Consider the following 9,581-nt stretch of genomic DNA (forward strand, 5'->3'; position numbering starts at 1 on the left):
CTGGACATAGCTGAAAGAGAGAAGTGGCCAAAGCTCTACCTCTACACTGATTCATGGATGGTAGCCAATGCTCTGTGGGGTTGGCTGGAAAGGTGGAATAAGGCAAACTGGCAGCGCAGAGGAAAACCAATCTGGGCTGCTGAAGAGTGGAAAGACATTGCCACTCGGGTAGAGAAGCTATCCGTGAAGGTCCGTCATGTAGATGCTCACATCCCCAAGAGCCGGGCTAATGAAGAACATCGTAACAACAAACAGGTAGATCAGGCTGCGAAAATAGAGGTGTCCCAGATAGACTTGGATTGGCAACATAAAGGAGAACTGTTCCTAGCTCGATGGGCCCATGATGCCTCAGGCCATCAGGGCAGAGATGCCACCTATAAGTGGGCACGAGACGGAGGGGTGGATCTAACCATGGACAGTATCTCCCAGGTGATCCATGACTGTGAGACATGCGCTGCGATCAAGCAGGCCAAGCGGGTGAAGCCTCTGTGGTATGGTGGGCGATGGTCCAAATACAAGTATGGGGAGGCCTGGCAGATTGATTACATCACACTGCCTCAAACCCGCCAAGGCAAGCGCTATGTGCTCACAATGGTAGAAGCCACCACTGGGTGGCTGGAGACCTACCCTGTGCCTCATGCTACTGCCCGGAACACCATCCTGGGCCTGGAAAAGCAAGTCCTTTGGAGGCATGGCACTCCTGAGAGAATCGAGTCTGACAATGGGACTCATTTCAAGAACAGCCTTATAAACACCTGGGCTAGAGAACATGGCATAGAGTGGGTGTACCACATCCCTTACCATGCACCAGCAGCTGGGAAGGTTGAGCGGTGTAATGGACTGCTTAAAACCACCTTGAAGGCACTGGGTGGGGGGACTTTCAAAAACTGGGAGATGCATTTAGCAAGAGCCACCTGGTTAGTTAACACTCGAGGTTCCACCAGCCGAGCAGGCCCTGCCCAATCCGAACCCCTACAAACAACAGACGGGGATAAGGTTCCAGTGGTGCACATGAGAGGTATGCTTGGAAAAACTGTTTGGGTAAAGTCTGCCTTGAGCAAAGACAAACCCATCCGTGGGGTTGTTTTTGCTCAGGGACCAGGTTGCACCTGGTGGGTGATGCAAAAGGATGGAGAGACCCGATGCTTACCTCAAGGGGACCTTGTTTTAGGGTGAACTACCCATGGCTCTGTACTTGTATCAGTATCAGCATGTATATTTGTATATAATTTGAGTAATGCATAGATTTATATGGTTAAAAAAGTTAAGTTTCATGTAACATGTTAGTATGGGAAAAAATTCGGGGTGGATAATGTTGGGGTTTTAGTTTAGTCTCAGTTTTTTTTTTCCTGTTAAAGGAATTTTCTCCCATATGCATGTTGCTAGGGGACAAATAGCTGTACTTAAGAAAGACAAAAAGGGGAGTGGGGCGGGCCTGGCTACTCCTTTGTCTACACCTGGGTGTGGGGTCAGTTTGCTCTGAGCGTCCGGAGAGAGAAGCTGCAGAGAAAGGAGCTGCTGCTTCTTTCTTTTTGGCCGTTCTTTCTTCCTGCTGGAAACAACGCCGGGACCCCAAAAGCCGCTTTCCCTGCCCTGCTGGAGGCCGAGCTGTGGCTGCCCTGCTCCGCTGCTGCTTCGAGCTTTTGCTACGCTGTAGCCCTGCTCGCCCTGCCTGCCTGGGCCTCCGTGGGGTTCTCCCATCTGGATACATCTCGCCTGCCACCCGGGATTTGCGTCCGTCCCTGCCGTTCCAGCCTGCCGTTTCAGCCTGCTGTTCCTGAGAGCCCGGGATCGGCTGCCCAGGGGTTTGTGAAGCCTTTGTTCCATCCTTCCCGGGATCCCAGGGCACCAGAGCCGCGGGTTTCCCGAGCTCGCTCCGGAGCGCCCCCTGCAGCCGCGGGGGAACCATCGCACCTGCCCTGCTCACCGGGAGCCGCCAGCGCCCCTGCCGGCTGCGAGCGGAACTGCACCCGAGGGGAAAGGGCCTGACAGCCGAGAAGGCTGGGACTGGGTTTGTGATTGCTGTTACTGCCATAGTTGTTGTTGTTTTGTTTGACTGGTTATATACATATATATATATAGTAAAGAACTGTTATTCCTATTTCCCACATCTTCGCCTAAAGGCTCTTGATTTCAAAATATAATAACTTGGAGGGAAAAGGGGTTATATCTGCCACTTCAAGGGGGGCCTCTGCCTTCCTTAGCAGACACCTGTCTTTCAAAACCGAGACAGCTCCTCAGGTCCATCTAACTCCAGAAAGGTGCAGCAGCCTGCCTGGGGGATGGGGGAACAGTGGCAAAGAGAAAGGCTGGAGAGGACAGTTCCCTTTGCCCTCTACCCGTGCCTTCCCAGGGGATGGGAGCACTGCCATGAGCCTGACATCAGCATAGCATCATGTACAAAGGTTGCACAGAGCGTTCCAAGGGACAGCTGACTTGTCACAAGTCAATGGCTGAGGCAGTTTTACATTCCATGCCAGGTCTCTCAGGGGATTTAAACACACTTAATAAAATAGGCAATGATGAAACCAGCTCTCCCTCTTGGTCAGGAACATTTGGGCATTCCTAAGGACCCACATCTACCAGATGCCACAGCAAACATTTCTTAAATTCTCCATGTGAGCTTTCTTCATACCTCAGTCCATCATATTTCCAAAAACTCTGCATGTTCCAGCAACCAAGGAGCAAGAAGTGAGAAATTTTTACTTAACATCTAATTCTTTCACGTATATTCAGGCACCTGAATTAAAGGCACTACCATCAAAGCCAGAATCTCAATTTTGACCAAGTGAAAAGCCTGTTCATATCCAGGCTGGGAAACAAAAGAGACACCACCTGCAGTAATGTGAGTAATTTCCCTTCCTTCCTGCTAGCCAGGGATATGTGCCATCCATCGCTGTTTCAGCTGAAGGACAACTTTAGGCTACAAAGAACTATCACAATGTGAGCTGATCCATCCCACAGGGGGGAACATAATGTGTTTGTGTATTAGAGATCAAAGCATGAAACAATTATAAGCCATAACCTCCATTCTACTCAGGAAATGAGCAAAAAGCAGACTGGCAAGTCTTTTGGATCTGTCAGTAACACCGGCACAAATCTAAGTAGCTTGTCCCAGCTGGTGCTGAGCTGGCAGTCCCAAGAACCTTGGTGCAGACCTATGTTTTCAGGAGGGATTCTTGAAGCAGCTTTGGAGAATAAGTATAAAACATCAGGCTCCCAAACAGATTAAAAATAGTTCTGCAGTGGGACTACCCACTGGACTGAAAATGTAAGGCCAGAAAACAGCACGATCCCAGAACTATAAACATCACCACAAGTCTGATTTTGAAACTTTAGTATCCTAACTGCTGACAAGAAAGCAGCTTGGATGCTTTAATCACACAACACAGGATCTGAAGATACCACACTTCACTAGGCAAGGAAAACATCAACTTTCCCCGGAAAAATTCTCCCTCTTTCTCCTCCTAGAAAAGGCCTCTAATTTATCAGCACCTTAAAAAAAAATCCAAAATGGCCAAAAGAACAATTTCACTTACAACATCACTAAGCAGCTGCCACACAGAGAGGACCTGTGCAGTACTTGAGAGAGATTGCTGCCTATTTGGCAACTATCTTATCTGGAATTAGGGAGGGCTTTTGATATCTCTTGTAAATAAAGTGTAATTTTTGCCTCTGAGGTCTAACTATCTCCAAAGCCAAGCCTAACATGTCGTTTCATGAAATCACATCTAGACATTCTTTTCTGGGATCAGAAATCAAGTCATTAGGAACACTTCAGAGTGTTGCCCTGTTCCCCTAAGAAATGAGGCTTAGCCTTTCACCTCATTTACCACATTTACATCACCTCTGACTTCACAATGTTTGACGATTTTTCAGAAGGGAGAGATGACTGAAATCTGCAGTCATATGGAGACAGACCACTGGTGTTCCTCTTTTCAAGGCACCGCCGGATCAGAGCCAAAAGTTTATGTGCTAGTTTAGGTGAGCACTCCTCCTTGGAATCTCTCCAAACCTCAGTAACAACAGAAAGATTGCAGAGCACCTCCCACACAACGCCACCTTGTTTAACACAGCAAAATCTGCACGCCAGTTATTGGGTTGTTTTGTGTGAGGCAAGAACACCACCACTACCACGAGGAACAATCATTTCCGAGTGAGGGCAAAAGGCCCTCTCTCACCTCCCATACACTTCTCATTCTGATGGGACACCCTTGGCACTGCCTCCAAGGACCTTCCCAAATTCTTCTGCACACAGGAATTGCATAGCAAGTCCTTCCTGGTGGACAGGTATCCAAAGAGCAACAAAGAGTCCAGCTTGACAGGATAACACCAATGGTATCAGCAAAAGGAATGCCAAGCAGCTTCTTTTACAGCAGCTTCACAAACTCTTACTTCAAGGCAAGCTCTGAATACAGCTGTGGATATTTTTTTAACAGCATTTGCTTATGAACAGTGCTCATTTGCTTGTTGTAAAATTGAGAGCGGTTTCAAACAAGAACTGTTGATCTGGAATATGGTGCATTAATTACTGATGCAACCACAGCAGAGGGCAACCCCCAGCTCTGCCGAACTTACTGATGTGCAAGGACTCTTGATTTTTAAATCTGTGGTAAACATACATAAAGGCCTTCAAAGGACTGGGGTCTATGTTAATACAGGCCAGGGATTTACTTCAAGATTCTGCACAAAAATTACTAAAATACTACTCCAAAAGTCAGTCTGAGCCCTGTAAACGAGGGTGCATCGTTCACGTTAGGCATGTCTCCAAGACATGTTTCTCATTACCATCTGAGCTGGCAGCTTTCAGAGCTGTCGGATTCTCCTCTGCCCAGCAGTCTTTGAAGGATACCAATTACATAGACAGAGGCCTTCATTGACTCTGTGCAATGACATTAGTCAGCAAAGCTTGCTGCCGAGGCCACTGAGTTACACAAGCAGCAGTCAAAGCCCACAATGATTCATCTATTTATCAGCTTCCGTATTCTCCTTTTCCCTTCCCCACCCTCATTCCTGGCACCACACACAACCCTGATGGTGACTCATGGGAAGAAGCTGCAGCCTGGCATACCTAGGACAAGAGTAACAGTCCATCCCAACTGCCCTGCACAGCCACGATCTCCAGTTTGACCAGAGGCACTGAGAGGTCCTCTCTTCCTCACATCTAGGTCCATTCATATTGCCAAGGTCATCTTGCAACACAAGGAACTTGGGCTTAACCTCCAGCTACAGAATAATATTACAATCTTGTCTAGCAAAAGTACATTCCCAGCAGGCAGCACAATAAGGTATCAGAAATTGCTTCTGTTACCAGGGGTTGCTGTTAAACCCCAATGGATCACTTACAGGATGTGAAAAACACCTACAAGTGCAGCATCTGCTGTGCATTACAGCCAGCAAAACCAACCACACAAGAAGCACCCTCTCTGCTCACTGCAAGCCCCCACAAAGAGCCTCAAGAGATTGGGGAGGGAAGTGCATTCAAAGTGCTTGCAGTCATCCTCAAACCACTAGTCCAGAAATAGACAATAATGTGATGTTAGTTAATAGCCAGGTTGCTTGTTTCCTGACACAAATGTGACCTAAAGACCTCACTTCCCTCAGGCTTTCTTATTTCTTAATATTTCACAAGTATTATACACTGCACAGTTTAAAAAAACACAAGAAATGTTTCCCATTAGAAAGGGCGAGCAGGGTAGTCTGTACAAAGTGTTGCTGACAACTCTACTGTCTCAGGCAGCAAGGCACACCCCAAAAAAAAACCCCAGCAGACTGGAAAAAAAACCCGAAAGTATTTAACATGGTGAGCTGTAATCCATCAAGCAGAGACCATCACTCAGGGGGTTCATTGCTACTGCCAAATATATAGACACCAGTCCAAACCAGTCCTCCAGATCTTCTACAATCTGATGGAAATAGAGGAACTGATCCTCTGTGACAGTGGCTGCTCTGTGGGCCTCAATGAAAGACAAAGGACTTTCTGAAAGGCTGGATTCTCCAGTGCTTGGCAAGACAGCTCCAATGGCATGTTTGCAGGGGCCACGACAGTCACAAATCAATTAAGAGTTCATAAGAGGCAATGGATTAAGACAGAGCAAAAACGAGACCAAGAGGTAAAGATGCACTAAATTTAAAATTGGAAGCTATCTGTTCATGTTGAAAAACAAACAGGGAGAAATGCAGCATGCTGCGATGACTGCAAGAGACAGTCCCCAGCATTTCAGCTGTCAGGAATATTTCTGTGGCAAGTGATGTCACAAGCATCAGGATGGCTGGTGACTAGTCCAGACTAGCTCCTCATAGGGGCAAACAGCTGCTGGAGATGTTTTTGCAGCAGTACTCCCACGTTTTAAAAAACATACCAATAAAAATCCTTCTATTAACAGTGAGAGGAAAGCCACAGGCAGAAATGAGCAATTTCCTAAAAGTTTGCTGAGTTTGGTAAGGTAATTCAGAAGCAAGATATGTACTTTCAGGAATACCCACATGATGAGGGAAGCAGGCTTTCTAGTAGCCAGTGGTCTGCCTGCTGTACTTCTTTAGCACAACTTTCTACACTTTTTCCCCTTATCGCACTGAAAAAAATACAATCACATAGGAAAAAATGTATCCATATACTCCATATAAAGCTGGTAATCCCTAGTGCAATACTTAAGGGTCAAATGCAACCCAACAGAAGCACATCCTCATCTGTACATGCTGCATTTTGCTTAGCAGCATGTGCTTGCTGAGGCAGCTTAGCAGAGAGAAAAAGCTATTGTGCACTGACTCATGTCCCTTGTCAGAAACATCAGATGGTCAAAGCACAAAACCACTTTGTTCCTAAAAGGAGCTTTCCCCTCCCTTGTCTCAGATCATGCTTGCAGCACTGGGAACAACCTTCTGCCCTCCTGAAACAAGCAGAAAAAGGTTCTTTTTTTAATTGGCAGGAAAAAATTCAAGTATAAGCCCCCTGTCATCTTCAACTTGCTCCATCCCACAGCCTACACAACTAAGCACCACAGACCCATGCTTGGATGTCTTGTTTTGTCTGACGTGACCTGAAGAGGTATCACAGCAAACTGTAGAACTGTCCCTGAACTATGGACAGACTTGGATGCTCAAAACAGATTAATAAAGCACACGTTGTTACCTGACAACACAGGCCATGTAGGAAACAAACCACCGTCCTTCCACTTCACCGATGTTTGGGATACAAACAGGCAAAGCCAGGGAGCAGCTCAGTATCAGCTAGGATGCACAGCCACCACTTTGCAGACAGTTCCTGTAATCTGGCCCATTAAAGAGGCAACAAAAGCAGCAGCATCCTGACTGAACACTCTGCAGGTCCAAGAGCTCACCCCCCTCCTGGGAAACAGGGGAAAAGGCCTGGGGAGATCCAGGGCTGGGTGGAAGAGGAAGCTTAAGGAAGCTATTAAATTAACACTCTGCTGAAAAAGGTCTCAGCCATCAGAGATTGCAGCATCCTGTGACTTTACAGAGCCAGAAAACTTGTCTCGGGAGAAAACATGCACACTCAATTCAACATCCCAGGAAATCTCACCCAGCTAGCAGCACATTTCACTGTTAACATGATTTTGGCAACATCACATATCTCTAGGTGCTCTTGCAGGCGCTGCTTGGACCTGGCTGGCAGACAATCAGCCTCTGTCAGGCTTCTAACCAAGACAGACCCGTGAGCCAAGGAAGAGGAGACATCCCACAACAAACCACTTCCTTTCAGGGATTATTCCCAAGCAAGTATTCTGAGGACAAAGAATTCACAGGCAAAGCAAGGCCAAATTGAGATAAGCAGAATACCTGGGTGGATTGAGCTTCTTCACTCTCCCACAGCAAGTCCAACTTAGCTGACTCTTCTTCTCAGAACACTTTGCAATTTTTCATTGCCTTTTCTTATATTTACAATATTTTATATCATATCTATGTCCAGTATAATTCTGTATTAATACAATTTTTAATATATAGAGTGGCATGCAATTCCAGAAAGTATTTCATGCAAAAGTAATGGCAACTCTCAAGATAAGTCATTATTTCCTCCCTTAGGCAACAGGAGAGCTCTTGCAATTAACAATCGTCAATATGCCGTCAGACACTTCTCCATAATTTTGCCCAAAACATTTTGAGTCACCTCTTGTTGCAACATTTGGTGACACTAAAAAATAACAACTAATGATCTAGGAATAAAGAATGCAAATTGTGGTTATTCACAGGTGAAGGCAAGTCATCCAAACAAGACTATCTCACTAGGCCATCTGGATTGCTCCCTCAGGCCAGGATGATCTTTAACTCCTCAGCTTCTGCTATTCAAAATCTTTTTTCCACTAACAGCTGCATCTTCTCTCCTTAACAGTTATCCTGATATCATTCACAGTCCCAAAAAGTACTTCGAGCCGATTCATTCTCACCCAAAAGCCTTAAAACATTTTGACTTGAGATGCATTTAATAGATGCTGATTTAATAGGCGAGATTTTTTTAGCCAGGCACTGAAGTACATGAACAAGGCTTGCCTGAAAACCTCGAAGAACAAGATGAAATCAGACAAAATCTACTTTCCACAGTCACACACTGATGTATATTGCATGGCCACTGACTGTGCCGTGAGTCATTTCGCTTTTCCTCCTTACAGCTGTTTCCTTGGTTTGGGTGCCCCTCCTCCTTGGAAAAAGCATAGTAAATATTTAAATCTCATCTTGTCCAGCAGCAATTTAAAAACACTCTTCCTCACCACTACCATGAGCTTCAGAGGGAAGGTTTTCACACACATATTAAATATGCCCCATGCAGAAAGCAGTTCCTCTGCGAGAAACTGGCTATCACGGAGAATTTTGGGGCAGATGGTAACTGAGGTGCTGGACATGCTCAACTTGGATGGGAGTCCGCACCTCTGAGCATCAGCACTCCTGGCACTTCCCTTCGCAGACTTCAGACCTTTACACCGTCCTAGAGCATGACCCAACATCATTTCCCCCAGGTGGGGCACAGCTGCCACCGAGCAGCGACAGCCTCGCCCAGGCCACGGTACAGCCTTAGGTAACAAGGTTTATTCCGCTCTCCTGCGGGTTCAGGGAGAGCACTCCAGAGCCTACACAACCACGAAATTAACAGAGATCTCCAGTTTTGCCCAAGGGCTTTAAGCCCGAAGCTACAGCCAGGCAATGCCAGGCAGGACGTGACCCAGCCGCTCCCCTCTACAGGAGGCGACAGATGGCACCGGAGCGGACAGACGCTTCTCGGGGATACCCACCCCCGCACACCCCCCGGCCGGAGGGAGCCGTGCCCGGCCCGCCAGCTCACCTCGGCCCTGGGGAAGCGAGCGAGGCCCAGCCCGCGGGGGACACGGCGCCGGGGACACCCCCTCCTTCCCCTGGAGCCCCCGCCTACCTCCAGCGTCTTCACTAGCACCCACATATAGGCCTCGGAGATGCCCAGCGAGATGCCCAGCGCCGAGGGCAGCACGATGAGCCCAAGCACCACCGCCATCCACACGGCGCCCACCTGCCCCACGGCCCACACGACCTCCATGGCGGGCAGGGCCGCGCGACGCCAGCGCCGGCAGCGGGGACCGGGCGGCACCGCCTCC

The 9,581-nt window shown here is 47.6% G+C and overlaps 1 protein-coding gene across 1 annotated transcript in view; it reads right to left on the reverse strand.

The window, feature by feature from the left end:
- Positions 1-9,581, reverse strand: part of GPAT3 (glycerol-3-phosphate acyltransferase 3) — a 30,344-nt gene extending 20,763 nt beyond the window's left edge. The window contains exon 1 of the mRNA XM_048304479.1: positions 9,383-9,581. Within this exon, the coding sequence (XP_048160436.1) occupies positions 9,383-9,523 (141 nt within the window). The 5' untranslated portion in view covers positions 9,524-9,581. The remainder of the gene's footprint in view (positions 1-9,382) is intronic.

This window comes from Corvus hawaiiensis, chromosome 5 (assembly GCF_020740725.1).
Source record: "Corvus hawaiiensis isolate bCorHaw1 chromosome 5, bCorHaw1.pri.cur, whole genome shotgun sequence".
Lineage (NCBI taxonomy): Eukaryota > Metazoa > Chordata > Aves > Passeriformes > Corvidae > Corvus > Corvus hawaiiensis.